The sequence below is a fragment of the Aulonocara sp. 'chitande type north' Nkhata Bay genome, linkage group LG7, assembly GCF_057382095.1.
Source record: "Aulonocara sp. 'chitande type north' Nkhata Bay isolate Kocher_YH1m ecotype deep benthic linkage group LG7, A_spYH_male_GT1.1, whole genome shotgun sequence".
Lineage (NCBI taxonomy): Eukaryota > Metazoa > Chordata > Actinopteri > Cichliformes > Cichlidae > Aulonocara > Aulonocara sp. 'chitande type north' Nkhata Bay.
In genome coordinates this window covers 56,590,368-56,614,558 of record NC_141350.1, presented here as the reverse complement: position 1 = coordinate 56,614,558, position 24,191 = coordinate 56,590,368, and the positions used below count along the sequence as shown (strand labels likewise).

At 37.8% G+C, this 24,191-nt stretch overlaps 3 protein-coding genes across 8 annotated transcripts in view; all 3 read right to left on the bottom strand.

Moving 5' to 3' along the window:
* Nucleotides 1–7,173, bottom strand: part of ttc28 (tetratricopeptide repeat domain 28) — a 163,909-nt gene extending 156,736 nt beyond the window's left edge. For 3 of the 4 annotated variants that reach the window (XM_086301526.1, XM_086301528.1, XM_086301530.1), the window contains exon 1: nucleotides 6,917–7,173. In XM_086301526.1, coding sequence (XP_086157652.1) covers nucleotides 6,917–6,946 — 30 coding nt within the window. In that variant the 5' untranslated portion in view covers nucleotides 6,947–7,173. The remainder of the gene's footprint in view (nucleotides 1–6,916) is intronic. The other variant, XM_086301527.1, reaches the window with a different exon arrangement.
* A 1,142-nt stretch (nucleotides 7,174–8,315) lies between these two features.
* Nucleotides 8,316–16,478, bottom strand: pla2g3 (phospholipase A2 group III). Its single transcript, XM_086301525.1, has 7 exons — nucleotides 15,774–16,478; nucleotides 14,187–14,319; nucleotides 13,953–14,087; nucleotides 12,252–12,598; nucleotides 12,042–12,165; nucleotides 11,614–11,724; nucleotides 8,316–11,118 (listed from the first exon to the last, which is right to left on the bottom strand). The coding sequence occupies exons 1-7, from the start codon at nucleotides 16,291–16,293 to the stop codon at nucleotides 10,902–10,904; spliced, it is 1,587 nt and encodes a 528-aa protein (XP_086157651.1). The 5' UTR covers nucleotides 16,294–16,478; the 3' UTR covers nucleotides 8,316–10,901.
* Nucleotides 16,479–19,083: 2,605 nt separating this feature from the next.
* rph3aa (rabphilin 3A homolog (mouse), a) overlaps nucleotides 19,084–24,191 on the bottom strand; it is a 56,450-nt gene continuing 51,342 nt past the window's right edge. For all 3 annotated transcript variants that reach the window (XM_086301522.1, XM_086301523.1, XM_086301524.1), the window contains exons 13-16: nucleotides 22,601–22,752; nucleotides 22,091–22,172; nucleotides 21,908–22,004; nucleotides 19,084–20,459 (exon numbers count right to left, since the gene is read on the bottom strand). In XM_086301522.1, coding sequence (XP_086157648.1) covers nucleotides 20,326–20,459; nucleotides 21,908–22,004; nucleotides 22,091–22,172; nucleotides 22,601–22,752 — 465 coding nt within the window. In that variant the 3' untranslated portion in view covers nucleotides 19,084–20,325. The remainder of the gene's footprint in view (nucleotides 20,460–21,907; nucleotides 22,005–22,090; nucleotides 22,173–22,600; nucleotides 22,753–24,191) is intronic.

Below are 24,191 nucleotides of genomic sequence, written 5' to 3'. Positions count from 1 at the left end.
GTTCAAATTTCATTTCCAAAGGTAGCTGCTTTGGGTTTCCCCATCTCCCACTGATGAATATCATTGCTCTTCAGACATCACCTCTACAAAACAACTGTGATGCTGTTCATTTTAATAGTCTAAATGCTTCATTTAATTATTGCTTAACTGGTGAACTTGTACTAATTTTTCATATCATTATATTGCTGCGGTATTAGAGTGGTTTGCACACATTCCTGGTTTAATCCCTGGAGGAGCCTGACCCTGAACTGCATAGGTGGAATTAAATTGATGGACGTTACCATGGTAAACATAGATGTTAATATTAGGAAGTTTAGAATTTTCATTGCATAGCCCTTTTAGTGGAAAAGGGTGGAGTGCCAACTCGGTGTCAGGGACAAGACCCTGCACCAAGTGGAGGAGTTTAAGTCTCTCGGGGTCTTGTTCAAGAGTGATGGGAGAAGGGGGCGGGAGATCGCCAGACGTATTGGTGCAGCGGCTGCAGTGATGCGGACGCTGTACCGGTCTGTTGTGGTGAAGAGAGAGCTGCGTGTAAAAGCAAAGCTCTCAATTTACCGGTCGATCTACGCCCCTACCCTCACCTATGGTCACGAGCTGTGGGTAGTGACCGAAAGAACGAGACGGCGGAAATGGGCTTCCTCCGAAGGGTGACTGGCCTCTCCCTTAGAGATGGGGTGAGAAGTTCGACCATTCGGGAGGATGACTACAGCATGTGACCAAAAGCACCAGAAAAAACTATTTCATATAGTATTTTTGGATGCTAGTATTTGTGTGTTTTATAAAGGCATCGGGTGATTTGTTTAGAATTTGGGTGCACTATTATTGGGTGTAGCAGCTATTTCAAATCTCACTGAACTGAGGTGCATAGGAGCAAAGGGTGACATGTACAAAAGTTGAGCCCAGCTATCACATATTTTTAGCTGTTTCAATAAAAAAGCTGTTCACAGTGTTGTTTCAAAAGAAAATGTTCTTTCAGTGCTATTACAAAAGTTATTTTAAAAAAAAACCTTCCTGCATGCAGATTTCTATCCAACACAACACCAAACTGAAGCTGTTTCATTTGCATGATATGATCCAGTAGTTATTAGCAAATGGGATACCAAACTAGTGCCAGCACTTTTTCTTTCTGCACACTGGTACCAGCTTGAATTCCTCCGAGAGTTACAGAGACAGAAAGGAGGAAAGTCAGAGACTTAGTAAGATACAGGCTCTGTTCTTCTTGTCAGTTTCCGTCTCTGAAACTTTGTGTAAAATGTGCACACTGAAGTTCCCTTTCTGTAGCTTTAACATTGAAATGCTGCCTCCCTCTCTGATCTGGTGTTTCCAAATTTGTCCTTTCACCAGTGCTTACACGAAGGCTTTCATTATCTCTCTCTATTTCCCTTCACACACACACACGCACACACACACACACACACACACACACACACACACACACACACGCACACACACACACGCACACACACACACGCACACACACACACACACACTGAATTGTTTGGATACGCATTTAAAATATGCAGACTGGAAGGATTCCTAAAACTTGCAAATGCATCACCCAACAGTGGATTGAGAGGAGTAAAGGAAATGAAGGTTTTTTGAAGTGTACTGATTATTCACCTCATGTATGCATATATCACATGAGTGACATAAGAACTAACACTGATTTATTTCTTGAAGAATACTGTCTCATTAATTAATATCTGCTGATAAAGTAAAACATGAAATAAATATATGTATTTATAAGTAAGCTGACTCAGTAAACAAATGGAATTAGATGAATTATAAAAACTTTTTACAGATCAAATATTCATGATAAACTTTAAAAAATAACACAAAACAATTGAGGAGAGCATTGCATTCACAAATATATTGACTTGAACTTATATTTACGTGTATTCATGTCAATTATCCTTTTTTATTTTAGTATCCTTTGCTTTTAACTCCAAACCACGTTAGCCACTTCAGTCAGCTGTGTTTCTTGTTCCTGCTGCTTATAAAAAATAAGGTAAAAGAGCTTTTGTGTTTAAAGACTATCAGACTGGAACAATTTACCTGTTGAGAACAAACCAGTTTCATTACTTGCATGGCTTCTCTTCCTACTTTGAGAAGCAGTCGTCCTGTTTACTTTTTTATTAAAATATTTTTGATTCTTTGCCATCTACCTGCATGGGTTTTTTTTTTTCATTTACTTACTTTTACATTAAAAGCATAGTAGTGATTTGTAATGGCTTTAAAATGACTTTTAATGATTTCATTGAACTGTTCTTTTCCAGAGTGAAATGATTGTAAGGCATACATCTTTAATGACTTTAATGACATGAATTTGAACTCAGAGACGATTTAAATTTGTTGGTCTCATGGCACAGACCCACCTTGTTTGTGTAGTCTACGAGTTTTCAATAGGGTTGAGCTTCGGGCTTTGGGAGGGCGATTCTGGAAACTTAATGGTTGCCTACTTTATTCAGTTCAATTCAATTCAGTTTTATTTATATAGCATCAAATCACAACAACAGTTGCCTCAAGCTGCTTTATATTGTAAGGTAAAGATCCTACAATAATACAAAGAAAACAGAGAAAACCCTAATAGTCATATGACCCCCTATGAGCAAGCATTTTGGCAACAGTGGGAAGGAAAAACTTCCTTTTAACAGGAAGAAACCTCTGGAGGATTCAGGGTCAACGAGGGGTGGCCATCTGCTGCGATCAGTTGGGGGTGAGCGGATGAAACAGGAGAGCAGTTTTGATGCCTGTTGTGATTATTATCATGTTAGAAAAACTTGTGTCCAAGTTTCAATCATCTAACTGCTGATTTAAGGTGAAACTCGGTCCTTTTTTATTATTTCATCCACTTTGTGCAATGTATCAGTACCATTGGCAACAAAACAGCCCCAGAACATGATGAATTTAGATTCACTACCACCATGATGTTTGAAAGCTGGTACAGTGCAAGTACAGTACAAGTTTGAAAGCCTAACCTTTACTTTGTGGCTTGTCCACACGAGCAGCTACAAATTTCAATCAAGTTTGAGAGTGTCAAGTTTTGTTCAGGGGCTTCTCCATCACTATCAATCTGCCACTCCCGTCATTCATGACCCTGAGATACTCAAACTCCACTTTGGTCAGCAACTCATCCGTGAACCAGAGTGGGGACTTCGCCCTTTTCCTGCTGAGAACCATAGCCTTGGACTTGGACGTGCTAATTGTCATTCTCGCCACTTCATCCTCACAAGAGCATCACCTGATGATGCCAAAGTGGATGCCTTATGCCACTTGGCTCTGCCTAAAAGTTCTGTCTGAAATATTCTGAAGAGAATCGGTCACAAAATAAATTCAAATGTGTGCATCCAATTCTTGTTTTTTAAAGTAATTAAAGAGGTATGCTGTGCAACCATTCCACTATATAAAATGCAGTGTTTGAAGAAATCACTAAAAGCTCCAAGTTCCCATGAGATTCATGCCCATGATTACAAACCTCTGACCACAGCTACATATATATTGGGACCTGTTTGAAAACAAGATGCTGCTGCTGTGTGCCCATGTGCTGTAAAGATTAAAGTCTGATTAAAGTCTCAGTGTAAGCCACAGTTTAGAAGAGCACTGCTATACACAAGTTTCCACATAACAACAATGTGTGAAAATGCTAATTTTCATTGTTTTTCTCTTTTATTACATTATTTTCATTAATGTGCCAGGTTGTTATGAGGTTCTAGTTCTGGTATGACGAATGTTACATAAAACACAGGTAAATAAAGAATATCACATACAGTATTGTCTGTACTGAACTAAAACTGTTCCTGAACTTGAATGCAACTAGTAGAGTGCAAGAAGAAAAACTACTCTAAGTGGACTTCTGCATTCATACACATTCCACTGATAGCTGTGTTATACACATTTTTGTGTTACACTGTTCTTAAACAGAGCTCTGGCTTAACTGAAACTTCTCTGTAATGTTGTGCACCTGTGGGTAAAATACTTTGTTTCCAAATGGAGAGGATATGTTTGTGTATGAGTGAAAACTGGAAAATAGAAACCTGGAGTCTAATGTATCAAATGGTTAAGTGCTTATTTGGCTAATCACTCAATACAAAAACAATCCTGCCAGTTCATCTAAAGGATCAGTTATGATCACCTTGTTTTTATGTCTGTTTTTAAATCTATCTGTGATATTTTAGTCACCAGAGCTTACTTACATTTCCCTGAATGCAGATTGTTTTTTCTAGCCCAATTTCTCCTCTATCTTTCTATAGCTATTTACATATAAACTACCGTACAAATGAAAATCTGCTCGAGTTGGCTGGAGGTTTGACCATGTAGGTTCACCTCAGTCTTGCATTACAGACTTGTGTGTCTACATGTTTAAAAGCAGAGGTTTGTTGGTCTGGAGTATTCAGGTGTGTTAACACAATGACACAATTTTTGCAGGAATAGATGTCCCAACAAATTCACACCAATGTGAGACCATGCAAAGAAACTGCAACAAAACAAAACAAAATGTTAAAGTTCTTGACAGTAGAATTATAAAAAGAAAGAACAAGCATGGTTAATGCTGCTGAATGCTGTGTTCTACAATAATAATAATAATAATAATATTATTATTATTATGGGCCATACTTTTTTTCCACATGACTTGCATTAGCATTTATGGTTTGTAGAGGAGCAGAGTTGAGTCATCTGTTTGTTTCATGTTCCTGTAGCAGCTTATTAATAATGTTGCTGCTTACACACAGACACACCCACACATACACACACACACACACACACAGCTGTCCCAGTATGTAGACGGTAGCACCAACTCACTCAGGAGACAGAAGTGTCACTGCTGATATATACTTTCTGCATTTGGCTGTAGAGCAAAAACTACAACACACACACACACACACACACACATTACAGAAGAAAGTGTCAGGTTGCATTCCAGAAGTTTACAAAGAATTTATTTTTGAGGAACAACACTGCCAAACGACAGGAACACAACATGAATATCCTGTGGCAGTCCTTCCACGATTACACACAAACACACACTTCCCCTTTGTTCTGTCTTACTACTCCCAGCCCCATTTTCAGCCCAGGTCACAGGGAATACATTCCTGGTAAAAATATAGAGACAGAAAGAGACTGATGGGACGAGTACCTGAAAGAGAGGAAACTGTTTGCCTAAAACTGGCCGTTAGATCTTTAATGTGTCATATCGTCGATGGGGCGTCAATGAAACAAGCTGTAGCTGTATGCAGCTGTATGTATAAATGTGTGACATAATGCTAAGGGCAACAAAGATGGAATAGTTCAGATTATGTTTGAAAGGTACTGGAAATCTGACTAAACTGAATATTAGCAGTTAGTTGCAACTGTGATACTATAATGTACCTGCATGCGTGGTTTCAGTTTCTCTGGTGTAATGTAATTTATTTATTTTTTATTTGTCAGTCAGTTGTAATATCAAAAATATATTTGAGCTTTTGGACTGTTGAGAAAGATTATTTAAAGGATATGAAATGTGTCACTATTTTCTGACACTTTATAGAATAAAACAAATAATCAGTTATTTAAGATTTTCACATAAACATGCTTTTGATAAATATACATTTTATTGTGAATGTTTTTTGACAAATATGTATACAGTAAAAGAAAGGAGAAAAAAAAAAAAGAAAAATGGTCTTGACCAGTCACACCTGGTGATTATTATCAAATCATCTAATAGTTTAGACTCTTTACATGGTGGGGCAAAGGAGGGGCAAGAGGTCTAGACAGAGTGGCACATGCCTCTTTAGTAGTGAAAATCTCCTATGTAACTGAAGTCAACAAAATATCCACAAAAACACTTTAAAACTCTTTATGGCATCATTATTGCTTCTATCTCTTTTCTTCTCCTTTAGATGGGTAGGCTTAGAGAATTAGTTTTTACAAGTATTTTAAAGACATAAAAGTTGGGGGGAGCAAGAATCTACTCACTTTTTAAAGATGGCATTGCTTATTTCAGCAAGACAGTTCCACGCAGCAGAAAACTGTCTGTCGCATTATGAAACCAATGCAAGGACACAGGAGTCCTTAACCTGTATAGCCAAAGAAATCATACTACAAGAATAGGAAAACCTTAGACAGAGTTTCTTGAGTTTAACATTTAATATGTTATTCTTGTAATTTCTTCAGTTAAAGCTACATTTTCTTTTTCCAAATTATTGTTCTTTAAATGTAAGTTTTTGTGTCACTTCTACAGAAGTGACAATTTTTACATTTTAAAGCTGAGAATAATTCCACTTACCAAAACCATTAAAATTTAAAATAACTCTCTACAAAGCTCTCAGATATTTATTTTAGTCTGTATAACAAAGTATGTCCTGCCAATTTCACAGTGTAGCTCTGAAAAAAAAATCCCTGTCACTTTGTAAATGAAACTTCTGAAACTCGTGTCTGCGCCTTGACACTTTCATTTTTGTTTTTTGTACTGACTTTACTGTAACTTTAATTTGCTTTCTACATTCTGATATATTTCACGCTGTAAAAACAACTTACAGTAAAATTACAGTTGGCAACTTAATGAGCTCCTTTGTTTATGTCTTTTGTATTCCATGGTGTTCCTATAATGTCGTTTCCCTTTTAGTCTTCCTTGTATGCATTTAAGGAATACATGCAGTAAAGATGCACTTCTATTCTATTCTGTTTTTAGTTGTATTAGTAAATAAAAATCTGTTTCACAACATCCACAGGTATAAATGAGCCTGTCAGAGCTCAGATGGAGCTGTCTATGAACTCCATGTTTCAAAATAAGCCCTGCACGATGGCAGCTCATCGTGAGATGTCTGTGTGTAAGCGACTTTTTTTTCTCTTCCCAGCCTCTTACCGATGGCGCTGAGCAGCCGCGGTTTGTGTCCTCTGTGAAACCACAAAATAAAGCGACTGTTTCCACTAGCCTTACCTTCTCTTTCCTCGTTCTTGGCTTTTCCATCTCTGCTAAATCCGGCGACCGGAGCTCTAAACTTTCATCCCGCAGCAGCAGCAGAGAGACAGAGAAAAACAGTCATCCAAAGCCAGGGTACAAGTCCACTGTAGGTTATCCAGCGGTATATGTTACCAATAAACTTGAGAGTGAGAGGCTTGTGTGCTATGCAGCGGTGCTCCAAAGTTTCTCTGAGTGAAAGTTAATCCAGACTGCGTGCGCCATGTTCCCACAGGCGAACTTCTCCCCATAGCGGAATTTTTGTCCGGTGAGAGGCGGGGATCCGGTCGGCTCACCAGCTCACAGCAAGGTTTCAATTACTCTTCATGACATCAGAGAGGAGTTGAGTTACCTGACAGATATTCATTTCAGCAGACTTTTACACTGTGTTGGTGTAGTATGTTAACAGGAAGCCATACTTTGTGTAGGAATGAGGACTTGTTTAAAAATATATTATTTTATAGCATTTGGAGTCTATTGTAGAATATAGCCACCTACTCCGAGTGCTAGTGCCCTATACGGTTAAAAATAACGTTTGTTTAAAAAGACTTTAGACTGGAAGAAACATTATTAACATTATTGTGATTGGTGCAAAATTCTATGGACATGTAGACAAAGGGAACAGAGGTATTTAGTAGGTAAGGTGTTAGAGAAATGCAGATGGATAGATAATAGTACATTCTGCAAAAAGGATGAAAATGTCTGTACTAAACATGCACTTTAAGAAGAGGGAAGAACACAGGGTGACATATAAGAGATGAGGAAGGTGCACACAGAGGGTCCACATCTTATGCAAAATGTGCAATCTGAATGATATAGGAGACTGCAAGGTGGAGAATGTCGCTAAACAGCATCAGATGGTTGTCTGTAGGATGCCTTTGTACATTAAGAAGAGGAAGAAAGTGAAGGCAGAGGCAAGGAGTAAGTGAAAGAAGTTGAAGAAAGAAGAATGTTGCACAGAGTTCAGGAAGAAGTTGAGGCATGCTCTGGGTGGAAGGAAAGAGTTACCCGATGTTACCTGTATATTAAAGATGGCCCACTAACAAAACAAATTAGCCTCTTTGACTGTGGTAATACAAACTAAAATATCAAGAAGGTAGGTAAGGCTCTTTGTTGATACTGATTTTTTAATATTTTATGGAATTATACATAAACTACTAACTTTTAACTACTAATACTGTACACTTCACTGTGGTGTGAAAACTACTTTAGATCAAAGCATTTATTGACCAGACATTAACAAAAAACTGAGCACTGTCTCCTAAAGGAACCACGTGACGATCCCACATTCTGAATCATCCAGAAGGAGCCCCATTTGCATATACAATGGTCCCTCGTTTATCGCGGGAGTTACATTCTAAAAATAATCCGCGATAGGTGAAATCCACAAAGTAGCCAGCTTTATTTTTTACAATTATTACAGATGTTTTAGGGCTGTAAAGCCCCTCACTACACATTTTATACACTTTTCTCAGACAGGCATTAACATTTTCACACTTTTCTCTCTTTTTTAAACACTCTCAAAGTTCCAACCTTCGTAGAAAAAAAAGTCCAGTATTATACAATGAAACCAAAGATCAAACCCTGTATTCAGGTCAGGTCAGGACGCAGAACACAATGCACTGAAAAAAAAAAGAAAGCATGCAAAATTGCACACAAAAAAAATCCAGCGAGGTCGCAAAGGTGTCCCGCGTTATCATCATCACCTTTATTTATAAAGCACTTTAAAACAACCACAGCTGACACAAAGTGCTGTACATTGGAACTATATAATAAAGTCACATAAGATATAAATAAAAAGCCAAATAAAAGAAAAAGTAAAATACTTAATTAAATAACTAATTTAGTTACAAGAGAAACTAAGTCTCACTGAGGTTAAAAGCCAAAGAATAAAAGTGGACAGTGAAGGGGCCTCTCTAACATGCAAGGGCAAATTATTCCATAATTCAGGACCCACAATAGAAAAGGCCCCTCTGAGCTTCCTCCTGGATCTCGGTACCTCCAGGAGCAGCTGGTCAGCTGACCTGAGAGACTGACAGGGTGTGTGGGGATGAAGATGCTCACAGAGGTAAGGCGGGGCAAGATTGTGAAGGTATTTAAAAACAAACATGAGAATTTTAAAATGAACTCTAAAAGACATAGGCAGCCAGTACAGAGAGGCAGAGAGTGCAGGCCAAATGTCTTACTTACTCATTTGTGGCAAAAAACTGAGGCCGTCATTTTTATAAATGCATTTTGTTTCTTATTTGTATAGTTAAATATTACGTTCATGCTTGTGATGTGGACATATGCAGTTTATGTGAAGAGATGCCTAACTTAAAGAGTAGAAGCAGGATAATAGCCAGTCTGATTCTGTTTTTATGTCAGTAATGATGCCTACTGACAAACACCTCTAAAGCGCAACATGTGACATTTAAGATCTGGAACTCTCAAGATGTTAAATAGGTTTCATTTTATGTTTTACACTGCGCAAATAAATCTTGAAAGTTTGGCTAAACTTAAAATTAGCTAGCAGGTCTATGCAAAACAGGGAGAAACTATTTGTTAGTTTGTTAGTGAACACTACTCTGGGTATTGCTAGTAACGGCTTTCAGTCTTTAGCCTAAGCTGCATTCATCACTGCAGTCCTTAGCCTCACATTTACCATACAGTGTTGAGAATGATATTGATTGTCTCGTTTAACTGTTAACAAAAGTAATAACAATAATAATAATATATAATAATAATCTCAATTATTTTGAGAACATTAAGCAAAATCTACATTGCAATCCTTCACAGCGTAGCAAAAATATAGCATTCAAGTCATAAAATTAACAGGTACAAAGAAGACAATGATAACAATGTATCTTAACATTTAACAATATATCTTAACAAACTACTGTTTTTAAATCTAATTAGTTATTTTTTTTTCTTTTTACATCTTACAACATAAAGTACATTTCAACATTTATTTCTTACGTACAGCTATTTAAGTAATTTTTTCTCTTTCATAGCTTTACTTACAACATAATTTGCAGCATTCTGCAACTCATACAGTACAGTGCAAATACTTACATATAGGCTACACATGTGCTGAAACATGAATATAAAACGCATCTACAGTATAGGGTACAGAACTGCAACCATGATTTTATTCTGTGAATACTGAGGTCAACAGTAACCTTTCTTCCAGGACAGCCAAAGCTCCTCCTTTTTAATGAGATGTGTTTTCATGGCAGATATCTCCATCTGTCATCTCAGGAGAAGCACATGTGTTACTATTCATTTTAACAATGGCTCAGCTGAATTGAGTTACTGCAGTGAGTCATTATAGTTTGCCAGCATGGATTATTACAGCTGGCTCTTGAACTTGCACACCTCAATAAAATGCTCTTCTTATTAAATGTTAGTTAGTAAAAAACTATGGTGTCCTGCTAAGACCTACCAACATTTCTGTTACACTTTAGGAATAAGTTTATCTTGTCCTCAACAAGGCCATTTTGTTCCTTAGGTACAACCTCCACAACATCCCATATAGTAGACACCATAAATACACAGTACAATATTTCATAGTAATCCAAAGTTTTCAGTATTGGATAATAAATAAAGAATTGTAACAAAAAATATATATATATACACATATATATATATATATTTCCTTCTCTGTAGGTTTTGCCTAAATAGTATAAAGTCAGTGGAAATAAATCTTCTAAGTTTGTATTGCTGATCTAAAAATTAATTAAATCAAATTAACATGATCTGTGCAGGCCTTAGAACATCAAACGAGAGTTGAAGTTGTCCTGTTAGTCATTATTGACAGAAAGACTTGAGCGTAAAGACAAATAAAGCTTTCCATAAGAGAGACTGACTGTGAAGAAGATTCATCAGGAAATGAACGGGAAAATGTTTTGCTAATCCATGTGAAAATAGATTTCATAGTGTCTTATGTATATAATATTGAACATTAGGACGAGGTTTTTTCCCTTTAGACATTTTTTCTCTTCTTCTTCATTTGTCTGCGTCGGGTCAATCTCAGACACAGTTTGTGGAGCCTCACTTCTCTGTCTTTTCTCTTAGCTCTCCTTGGGTTTGGCCTCCTGAGGTTCAGTTGTACTGCCTGTAGATGGTGTTGCTCCTCCACTGCTACGCTGGTCCACTGATCCTGCTGAGGAAGCTCGGCTTTTACCACGACTAGAGTACAGCTGTTGAATGAAGCAGAAGAACAAATGTTTTGTGATGCTACTTAGTATTTAGTTTTAGTGTTAGAGTTGACATACCTTTACTTTACTTAAAAATGTATATTTCATGCAGTTTTTCTAATCATCCACTACATGGGATTATTTACATACAGAACAAGTATAAAGCTTAAGAGAATGCACGGCTGAACATGTATTTTAAATCACTGTATGCAATGGAAATGTGTGTAGCATCATCTCATGATCCGATGATCAGTATTTCCATTTTTTTAGGCACCAAACTAAAATATGTAGCTGTATATGAAAGATTTAGAATTATAGCTCCATGTCCACAGACTGATGCATGGCCATTTTGACCATTAATGCTATGTCATAATATATCAGTCATAGTGACTGTGTACTTGATCTGACTTCTTCTGTTATACACAGTGATATAACTGTATTATATTCTTTAAAGCTAGGCCAGTTAAATATATCTACTGTATATGTTTGTATACTTACTTGCTGTCTGCCGTGCATTCCTCAAGCAGGAAGCAGGACTGAGACACATGTCCCAGAAGATGAGCTTGCACTTTGGTCAGTTGTCTCTGTTTAGCCAAAGTCTGGAATATTCTAGAAGTACAAAAAGCCCAGTCAAATGAAATGTCCGAGCACATGACAAAGGCAGAGAGCATATGAAAAGGCCACTAGAACAAAAAGAGAACTGGAGAGAGTATCAAAGCAGAACAAAGCCGAGTGCGCTGTTATCTCAGTGTTTGCACATGCCCTGTAATTACTAAGTAAATGTGTGTATTTTAGATATGGTGTGACACATGCTGAAAAATTACCCCCGATCAGATTATTCTAGAAAAAAAAGCAAGTAAAAATTCTCCGTATGACTTCCCTGTACTGGTAATAATACAGAGAATTTACACAGTGTGTTGCCTTACCTGACAGTACAGTTGCAGTGGTAAAGTGTCTTTGGCTCCTGGTTGTAGAAGCCATATTTCTCATGCTGGGATGGGATCTTGTCCCTACACTCATCGATATCCTTATAGATACCACATGACATTGCTGTAGAGAAGCATCGGCAGAAGTGGTCAGTTACTCTGTTGTAGGAAAATCAGTGAATATACTGAGATGTGGTTAGTATCAAATACCTGTGATATCAGGGCCTACTTCAGTCACAGTATGATTTTTGGTTGGTACAATGTTCTCCAGATTTTCTCTTCTGTCAGGAACAGATCCCAAAGGTGTCTCTGTTGCATTACTGCCTGTGTATGTTGTAGCGTTAGTAAGAGGAATGATGGAGGCAAAGGGTGTAGGGACTGTGAATGCAGCAGCAGTATTGGAGGAAAGCTGTAAATCTGAAGTGCTATTCTCTAGGAGTTCTGCAGTTGTGGTAGAATTGATCACGGAGCTGTTCATGGTTTCATCTGTTGGCTTAGATTTGTACAATATGGGTGAATGAACCTCAGCATACAGAGCCATTTTAGTCTCCTTACACCTGCAAGTGAACCCAAAGGACGAAAAAATTACAGAAATATTTAGTTTTCTTATTGTTCCCAAGTGTTGACTTGGAAGATGGATGCTTTCTCTCAGATCAAAATTAAGTTACAAATACCAGCCTGAAACCAGTCTGAACCAAAAGAGATCAAAACTATAAACTGTATAGAAAAGATGGACTTAATTCAATTCAATTCAATTTTATTTATATAGCGCCAAATCACAACAACAGTCACCTTAAGGCACTTTATATTGTAAGGTAGACCCTACAATAATACATACAGAGAAAAACCAAACAATCAAATAACCCCCTATGAGCAAGCACTTTGTCAACAGCGGGAAGGAAAAACTCCCTTTTAACAGGAAGAATATCCTCCGGCAGAACCAGGCTCAGGGAGGGGCGGGGTCATCTGCTGCAAACGGTTGGGGGGAGAGAAGGAAGACAGGATAGAAGACACTTAGCTACAGTGACTTCGCCTATTACTTAGTGAGGTATTCACTAAGTCTGGAAACTAGTGATTGAAGCCATGAACTCATCAACTAATCGTTTAAAGAGGTCATAGAGGATGAGAGACTTCACTACAAGCAGACTTCTATCTATCTATCTATCTATCTATCTATCTATCTATCTATCTGTTGCTGAAAACAAGGAGTAATGGCAAGCTTATCTAGTTTTAGTAATAATCAATACTTCATGCTTTATGTATTGATTAGCTGTATATGTAAACTATAATATTCACTAGATAATTAGTTTGGATTTAGCTACACACTCAAAAACTCTCAATTTGGCTATAGCCAAACCTAGAATTAAGTTGCCTGACTAAATTGTTTGAACTAATCCATTTTTGTCATATGAAAAATTATCTTAAAACTTGGTCTTGCATGGAAAAAAAAAGAAAATGTAGCTTGGTGTTTTGACATTACAGGTGAGGTAAATAAGTATGGAGTTAATTTAAGTTAGCTGGTTAGTTGGCTGATAGAGTCAGGCTAGCTTTTTTTTCTTTCTGACTCAGTAAAACTGGGTCAAAAAGATGACACCTTATCAAAGATATTACCTTTAGTCCAGGTATATGCTTTTCAGACTTTTTTTCTAGATGTAAAAAGAGGCGAAAGTCTCCACTGTTTCCTGTAATTAGCTTGAGATCCAATTAGCTTTATCTCGACCAAAGTAGTGAACTACCAAAGCAATTTGTAAACCTGCTCGCAATCTAAGGGACAGATGCCTCAAACCCAGAACAAATAAAACTATAATGGCTGGATACCATGAGAGGTCAGGGAGAAATAACAATACTGGATGAATCATAGACCTTCACAATTACACAAAGTCATTTTATTTCCATCACAGCTTTACTTACATTCCAAACCAGTTTCTCTGTGTACACTGAAGCCGGTGGGAGAATGTAAAGCAGTGCATCTTCAGCAGGTTAAAGAAGGTATATCCCACTACATCAGCTATGCCGTCATCCGCCTCCACCAAACAACTTCGAAACCTTTAACATATTTGATGCCATCATTTTAAGAAAGAATCAACATCAAAGCACATGCAACAAACCAGCTGAAAAATAATCAGGAAAGGATAGGATAATTACTTGTTATCACAGTCACAATGAGACATGGTGAAGATGTTGCTGTTGAAAATGCCAAACTCTGAGTGAAAGGACAGGATGGTGTGTCTGCACTGATCGTGCTCCCGGCAGCAACGGTCGGTCCCTGAAAACACTCCTGCAACAGGTCAAAACATATATAGAAGGTGTGGATTAAAAGACTGTAACATGATTGAAACTCTCCAAAATGTAAATGTCAGTTTACTTGTTGTGATCATTGTTTTTTTTTTTCCTTTCTGTCAGTAATGTTCTTGGGTTTGTTCCCATTCTTTAAGTGTGCCACAAGTATATATATATATATATATGTATATAGATAGATAGATAGATAGATAGATAGATAGATAGATAGATAGATAGATAGATAGATAGATAGATAGATAGATAGATAGAAATAAAATATAACATTTACATATATTATTTACCCAAAAACCTGAATAAGGTTTATTGCCTTGTTAAGGAAGTGTGGATTTATCTTTTTGTTTGCTGTGAAAAACTGAAACTTCAAACAGGTAAAAATATATGTATAATAATATCAACTTTTTAAATGCTTCTTCAGAAAATTATTGAATTTCATTCAAATTAAAGACAGTCTAAATGGTCATTTTAGTGACTAAAATTAGCAGACAAGAGGGCTAGCAGAGGTGAACATTAGCAGAAAGCTATTAGCAATGACATACCTGTCAAAGCAGCCATATCCTGGAATATCAAGGGGAGAATTATTCCCCATAGAAATTTTTGTAATGGGCTGTAAACATACTTTTTAATGCAGGGATGTTTTGCTTTTTTAGTATGGGAATCTACTCTCTATTTAAAGAAGAGGGCTTTTGAAGAAGGAAGTAAAGCAACTGTAGTTTTTGGCACTTCTGCATAAGCCTCACTTTTCAGCTCCAGAGAGTACAGCTGTGATATTACACAGAAGAGGGAACACCCACTACTTTTTCTGTCTATATCTATATGTACTGCATGCCATCCATCTATTTCAGTTTTTCCTTATCTTCTTCATGGATAAAATATCTACCCTGGACCCATTGTGAGACTAATTTTTAATTTTGGCATTTATAAATGAAATTAGCTACACTTTATGTAGAGACACACTTTAAAAGATGAATACTAAACACAAGGATTTAGCAAGCAAGAAAGGCAGAGGTCAGTTAGTTGAATTATGGGAAATATATGTCCCTAGGCTGTTTCTGGAGTTTGGGAGAGAAGGGGCTAACATAGTTCACTGTCTGTGGCTTTCATTTTGCTCATTTTAAGTCTGTCTCTTGCATGTGTAATAACTTAACTTTTTGCTAAACTTGTTTCATCAACTCATTAACACAGAGTATTTTTAACCCCATATCACTGGTTTCCAACTTTTGAAAGAAATGAAAAATATGTACTTGTGAGCACCATAGCAAGTCGTGCCCAACAGATCAATCAGAATTGAAAGAAAAAATTCAGAAGAAAAATTAAACATAGTTTTGTTTTTTTATCCTTTAAATGTTAGAGCAAACTTTAGTATTAAGGCTCCAAAGGTGGGAAGCACTCCCTGTACATAAGTTCAAAAACGGAGTTCATGGATCCACATACCCAGATCTGAATATGAGGGTGCCTTGTTGCCAGAGCCGCACCAGAGAGTCCCGGGTACAATAAAACCGCGCTTTACACGCTTACGTCTGCTGACCTCTGACCTCTCATCTTGACCTTGAACACGAACACTCCTCACCGACCTCTTTCCTGTGGGTTCCCCGAGAGACGCCAGGGAGACGCACTGCCCTTCTGTCTCTAACACGGAGTCCAAATGGACATTTTCATTCGGATGCTCTGAAAAGCCCCGCGCGCGCTCCCGGCACAGAGACAAATAGTTCTGGGTCACCGCTGTGTCGTCGCTCCAAGTGCAGCCAAGCAGAGCGCGCTCCCCGGACCAGGCGGTGTGGTACAGCCGCAGAGATGGAGGGGTCTGCTGCGGGTCGCTACGGAGAAAATTGTAGTGCATTTCTCCGTTAGCAGAAACTTTAGTCCACGTGCAGAGAACCGAGGCTGCTGCTGCGGTGCAGCTCAGGAGTAATGATGTGCAGATGAGAGTAACAAGTGGAGCGATGCGCATCATGGTGGCGGCGGGTCGAGGAGGAAAGCAGCTGAAGGAAACAGGCTGGGAAACGGTTTCACTTCAGTATTGTTGTTTCACTCTCTGAGGACTTACGGACAGATCGACAGATTCCAGGTCGATTTTAAATGAGAAGAGGAGGAGGGGGGTGGTAGAGGAGGAGGAGGGTGCTCGGGTGATCCGGTGGTACTAAAATAAACACAATATCCAAACCACCCATGTGACCTGTTAGCATAGCCAAACACTTTACTCCCGCCCCCACACAGCCAAGCAAGGACACACACACACTATCTGTCCCACATCACAGACAGTGACCATGATACACACTATTGACAACACTCACCAAACCCACCCAGACACATACCCACAGGCAGCACGCTGCTACCAATCTACAAATGTATCTTTAAAAGTGATAGACACGCCCCAAAAACATTCTGACAACCTTATCAGTGTTTTCTGACTGACAGATGGAAATCTCTTGGAACTCCTGGGAGATTTACTTTTATATTCAGTCCTTTCTCACTTTCTCCAACCTATGTCAAGACAGAAACTTTTAAACCATAATCCAAAAGCCTGCCTGCTTTTGGATTATGGACCTTTTACTACTATTTCTCAATCTTTTTTTTTAATTGACCTAAAGTGAAGCACTGCCCTCTTATGATCTCTAATCACAGGTTATGTCATTAGTGTTAGGTACACTAGGCTGGTGCCAGATTCTGTTGTGCTTTTAATCCTTTATGGGATAAATTCAACAAGCTGTTAGAAATATTCCTCAAAGATTTTGCTCCATGTTGACAGGAGCTGTCAATTACACATCCATGATGTAACTCTAGTTCAACCACATCCCAAAGGGGATCTGTTGGTTTGAGATGTAGTGACAGTGGGGACCATCTGAGTACAGTGAACTCATTGTCAAGAAACCAGTGTCAGAAGATTTGAGCTTTGTAATGCGGAGCGTTATCTGGCTGGAAGCAACTATCAGAAGATGTATGGTTATAAAGGTCCTCAACAACACTGAGTAGTTAGGCTGAGAAGTTTAAATGGTACTCAGTTTATACTAAGGGGTCCAAAGCATGACAAGAAAAAAACTCTTGATAATTTGATGCAAACTGTAGCCTCGGATTCCTGTTCTTAGCTGCCAGAAGCGTCACCTAGTGTGGTCTTCTGCTGCTGTAGCCCTTCTGATTCAAGGTTGAATGTGCTACGCATTCAGAGATACTCTTCTATATACTTTGGCTGTAATGACTGGTTATTTCAGTTACTGCTGCCTCTCTCTCAGCTTGAAGCAGCCCGTCCATTCTTCTCTGTCTGCTGGCATCAACAAGGTGAGAACTGCTGTTCAGTGGATATTTTGGGAGAGATAGTTGAATAGGAAAACCCCAATAGAACAGGATCTGAAATATTCAGAGCTGCCTGTTTGGCACAGACCAACAAGCATGCTTTGTTCAAAATCACTGAAATCACCTATTTTGATGCTCAGTTGTAACTTCAGCAGTCCTGACCATGTCTACATGCAAAATGCACTGAGTTTCTTCCATGGGATCTGCAGGTTACATATTTGTGTTAATGAGGCGTTAAGCAGGTGTACCTAATGATGTGGCCAGTAACTGTATTGCAGTGAGCAGCCCAACCAGGCAGACTGTTCTCTTCAAGTGTGCCTAAAATAGTATTTGAGTGTTGACATAGTTTTGTGATAGAGAAAAATATAATCTGTAATCTTATATAATCCGTGGACCCAGAAACATCCTCACCTACAGAAGATACTTGAACTAAAAAAATGAAAGACCACAGATGGCGTTTTGTGTCCATTTGACCTTTTTTTTCCACTCCGCTTGTCTCGTTCCAGGGTCATTTTGTCTTTTTTAGCAGCTTTTATTTTATTTTTCAATGACTGCCACTCTCTGTAGTCCTTTTGCATCTTGTTTTTGCAAGCTTGCATACTTATGCTACATTGCTCTATTTCTTATGATTTTTTTTGTTCTTTTTTTGTGGTTGTTTTGTTTGTAGTCATTGAGTCTCCCCTTGCGATTTGTGTCTTTTTAACCTCTCATTATAGTAGGTTTCCTCTTTGTCTATTTTATTGTCATTTCACCTCTCTTTTGGTGATTTTGTTTACTGTTGTGGTCATCTTTTATCCTTTTTCTCTTTTTCTGTTCTCTGTTTGCTTCTTTTATTACCAGGTCATCTGTCTTTATCCCTTCTTGTGATTTTTGTGTCATTTTGTGTCACTTAGTAGCTATTTTGCATTTTTATAGCCATTTTATTACATCATTGTTGTCTCTCGTGTGTTGCTCCTGTGATTGTTTTGCTTATCTTTATATATTCATTTAGTCTCCTTATCTTTTTGTTGTAATGGTCTGTAATGTGTTTGTGTGTTGACATTTTTTGCTCTTGGTTTTTGTGTTTGCATTTTTTTTCTAGAGTCAGTAAAGTGTTCTTTGCCATTATATAGTTTGATGCAGACCTTTGCAGAGTTTCACAGCTTAATTCTACACAGCCTTTTGCTCTGTCTGAAGGTCTTGGAGTTGAAATGTAAATATTGGAGTTCTTGCCAGGCCTATCTTTTCAGCTGTGGTAGAACCTTTCTGATAACATCAAAAGTGAGATCATAGCTCGTAGATCATTCAAGATCAGACTTTTTTAGAGTGTAATGAGTCTATAAACTTTCCCCCAGTTAGACAGAAGAAGTTTTATCAGGAGAAGTCAAAGTTCACAAATTTTTCAGCTGCGTGTCTGTCTGAGCTGATTGGTTTGAACCTCACCTGATTCAGACAAAGTTTATGCCATGTCATACACAACAAATGCCGAGCAAGTTTCATCAGGTCTTTATTTATTAACCATGTGTTGCTACAGACATGCACCAATATCAGTACAGACAGGACAATGTTGAATATGTAACTGAAAACAACCTGCAAATGTATATAAGATATACCCGTGGAGCAATATTTCATCATATTCCAAAAACAGAACTTCCGGTGACCAGATATTCCACTTTATGTGAGACTGGACATAAAGTGGAACCCTTACTTAAGCCCTTAACTCCCTCTTCCTATATATTCATATATTTAGACAATGTCACACATTTTAATTAGTTCTATTAGTTCTTGTTTACCAAACTCATCTCCTAAAAGTCTCACAAAAAATAGAACAAGAAAAATGATCAATAATAGATTTGCCAGTATATATGGATGAACACCTTTTCAACTCCAAAGATGAATACTAGACAGAACAGTGTTGTCCGTTTAAATATTCTGAACAACTGAACATGAGGTATAACCCTTAGTCTCTGGGTTCAAATTCACACAGGCCACATTGTGCCTTTTCCCCACATTTAGTTTCCTAGGATCTGGTCAACCTAACAGCCACTGCATAATTAAACTTGTTTTTGAAATAATCATTATTATAATTTCATGCAGAAACATTTTAGGTTGTTGAATACTCCCCACATGCATGGAAGAAGGTGATGTAGCGACCATGAAGATATGGAAAACAGTATGTTATCTGCATGTCACATGCAAAACAAATGATTGTTCACTGCAGTGCCTAACGTAATATTTAACAGATGCATAAAGCAGAATAAATATGTACCACAACACATGAAAATAAAAACATAACACCCATACCCAAACAATATGGAAAATCAGATGATAACACATGACCTTAGGTGACATGGATACATATCAATATCAGTATGTGTAAGTTCTGTAGATACTTGACTTGATGACGAAAATAAAGGGCTGTTATCTTGTCCATAAAACACGATAATCAGTTCAAACATTACTGCATGTCAGAATATTTGTTTATAGTCTGATACAGTTTATGATATGATAAACTCCTTTTGACAAAAAGCATAAAGGTCAACATCCATGTTGGTCACAAAAAACAATAGTGCTTAAAATGAAGCTTTCATATAGCATTTTGCAGCAAACTACATTGAAAGCAAGAGTACATTATTTGTCTACCTGCACTCATGGAAGACATTTTACAGAGAGATATGGAGAAAAAAATACAGACAAGAGTTGAAGATTTTAACTTTCAATCCTCAAACTGAGTGGTGTTGTCATTTAGAAGAACATGCCAACGCTCAATCTTCTTGTCTTTATTCTTGAGGCATTCATACCAGTGCTTCAAACACTCTCCTTTAGCCTGGATGCCTAACTGACAGCCACCTGAAGGTAGAAAGGAAACCATTATAAAAGATGAATATTTGTCTATTTCATTATGTACAAGCTTATTTCTAAATTTATAATACTTGCAGTGGCAGCATGTTCACATCTGAGGGTTCCTAAAACAAGGCAGATGTATAGCTGTGGGCTAGGCTTTAGAATTGTGTAGTGGTCAAACTGTGCTAAGATCAGTCAATGGTTTTCTGATAATTGGCCAACTTCTATATAAATTGCCTGGACAGAAAAATGAAAATCTTTGTGACACTAATAAGTCTAATAATGCACAACATTAGGAGCTTACAGAATTGACTGCATGTAAAAGACAGACACAGATACGTGGTCTTATAAGTGAAACCTATGCAAGAAGGGCTTCAAATCTTTGTCTTTGAACTCGCCAGCAAGGGGGTTCTCTGGTAGGAAAAAAAGTGACGGTTATATATGTCTGTGGGCAAACAATTCTCAGCAGTTCCAAGTGAGTTCGTGGCTTTTAATACTGGTTTCAAGTTATACTAACTACAACATTAAGTTCTTTTTATAGTTTATGGTACTTATTAGAGTCAGAAAAGAGGATAAACCAGAGCATTCTTATTAGCTAACATCCTGTGATTGACTACTCATTAGAACACTCAGATCCACCCCTCACTTTCAACATCCAAAACACCATGGTGATGGCAGTTACAACAGCCAGATTGTGGCTTCATGACTGGACTTAACTAACAAATACGTGATACAACAGTGGCTACATCAATACAGTAGTGTAACAAGTGTGTGCCCCCTTCCCGATTTCCTAATGTTTTTCATATTTGTTGCACACATGTTTTATATCATCAAAAAAATTTTAATATTAGCCAATGATGTCCTGAATGATTGAGTTGAGCTCAATTTCACTGTTCACTGCTGTCTATCAAAACATCCTGAAGGAGAATGTCCAGCCATCTGTTCAAGCTGAAGGGCACTTGGGTTCTGCAGCAGGACAAATGATCCAGGACGCAATAGTAAGTCCACCTCTGAATGGCTTAAGAAAAACTAAATGAAGACTTTGGAGTGGCCTAGGCAAAGTCCTGATCTGAACCCGATTGAGATGCTGTGGCATGACCTTTAAAAGGTGGTTCATGCTTGAAAACTCTCCAGTGCGACTGAATTACAACAAGTCTGCAAAGATGAGTGGCCCAAATTTTCTCTGATTGGTAGTTATCGCTAACGCTTGATTGCAGTTGTTGCTGCTAAGGGTGGCCCAAGCAGTTATTAGGTTTAGGGCACAATCACTTTTTCATTCAGGGCCATGTACGTTTGGATTTTTTCCCTCTCAATAATAAACACCTTCATTTAGAGACTGCCTTTTGTGTCTAAATTTGTTTGATGATCTGAAACATTTAAGTGTGACAAACATACAAAAAATCAGGAAGTGGACAAGCATCAATAAGGATATGTGATCAAAGTTATTAACTTACCAATAAAATCATTGGATTTCCCCATGTCATAGTCCCAGACTGAGATGTCAAGTGTTTTCTTGGCTAGCTCACCATGCTTAATTTCATAACTGAACTCCTATAACATAGTGACAGAAGAAAGTTTATTACAAAACTGTGAGTGAAATCTGGATGGGCAGAAAATGGCAAAATCCGCAGACTCACCTCATTAAACTCTGGGTTAAGTGTCTTCTTTTTGATCTGTGTCTTGTTTTTAGCTTTCTTTCCCATGTCTGGCTTGAGACATCTATCAAAGAGGACAGAACAACAAAGGTAAAATGCCATCCCTTGGGAATGAAGTTCAAGATTTCTGGGAATGTTTATTTACTTTGTTGAGCTCACTGACTTTGCTCGAAAATTTAACATCTATTTAAATGTTAACGAAGCACATTTCAACAGTTAAGTCAGATTAGCAGTGATAATCATAATCAGAAGTCTATTTTGAGTTTATTCCATATTTTTAACTTTGACGGGTCTAGGCTAGTTAACTTAAGAAACTGTCACTCCAGCTTCATATTTACTGAGGAGGCAAGATGTGTTACTGATACTTGTGTCCAATTCTTAGCAAAGCAAAGTAAAAAAAACCAAACAAATGAAAAAAGGATTTCCCCACTGTCATAGAGAGTTTATCTATGTAGTGACATTAGTGCAGATGCAGCTGGAAAAAACACATACACTTTGACAAACGGGTCAGAGTATCCATTGGAGTCCATTGCAGCCAGGTGAGCACATCGGACCACACCCACTATCAAATGACTCTGCTGGCTGTTGTACATCAATGATATCAAGATACGGCCCCTCTCCTCTGAGTTTTCAACTTCTTTCAGCTGTGAACACACATGCGTAAGTGACATGTACCAAATAACTTTAACATAAATAAATGAAAACTATTTCAACAAATTTGTCTTTGTAGTAAACACACTAAAATATGTCACTGGGATAAATCTCTACCCAAAAGTTCACCATGGAGTTCCACAGGGTTCTGTCCTAGGACCTATGTTTTACTCTGCGATGGCTGGAGAATTTGCATCTGTCTGAGATGTAACTAGAAGTACAAATGAGGATAAAACTATGAACCCCGTTATGAAATTTTTTTTTTAAGTAAGTTCTGTTAAATAAGTTCCTCCACATCTGATGGTCTTCAGCATAGATCTTGGTTTTCAGGCACCCCACAGATTTTACACAAATCTTCACATATAATTTTTTCCTCATGAGTCCTTCCACCTTGACAAGATTCTCTGTTCCAGATGCATTGAAGCATCCCCACAGTACAATACTCTTAGTGTACTCCTAGTGTGTTTCACAATGTGGATAGTTGTCTTTGGGTTGTGCGCCACTTCCTTGTTTCTCTAAACATAAGCAGTGTCACTGTGACCAAAGAGCTCTATTTTCAGCTCATCTCACAAAAGGATGCACGCAGTATCCAGCATCCATAATCTTTCTCCAGCCTGTGTTTACTTAGCAAGTTTTAGCGTCATTTCACTTGAGACTTCATCTCAAGCCACCAGTTGCTTTCTATTACAGAAATGTTGGGATTCTCTTTTTAATACAGTAAAATCTTGAACCTACTATGTAAAGCACCATGTTCTTGCTTTGTTTATTTTTTTATATAGTGCCAATATGAGTTGAAGTTTTTCTCTTACTGAACTGAAAACTCATAGTTTTTGCCTGGATAGTGATGCAACCACTTTCATGCCTTATTTGAAAGACAATAAACCACAATTTGAGTATCTAATGAGGCAAAGTGTCCTGTTCCCAAAATCACATAGTAAGATATCTGTATAACTTACTGAAACTCATCAGACCAGTTTTATGTAAGATAACATGAGACAAAAGGATTACTGGGACAGAAAAAAGTGAGATCTACCATGGCTGTTAAATGAATATAACTGATGACAGAAAAAGTAAAATAAATAAATAAAAAATGATCAGTAACATCTGTCTGATATAATTAACATAGTATGTGATCAGGTCATTGTCTGGCACAAAGGCAGTGCACAGCAGTGGTTAATAAGCAGTGGTAATACTTGGCTTCACCATAAGAGCTGAAGCCGGGGAATCTGAAGAAACTACTTTAGGCTACAGTACATACAGTGGGGCAAAAAAGTATTTAGTCAGCCACCGATTGTGCAAGTTCCCCCACCTAAAATGATGACAGAGGTCAGTAATTTGCACCAGAGGTACACTTCAACTGTGAGAGACAGAATGTGAAAAAAAAAAAATCCATGAATCCACATGGTAGGATTTGTAAAGAATTTATTCGTAA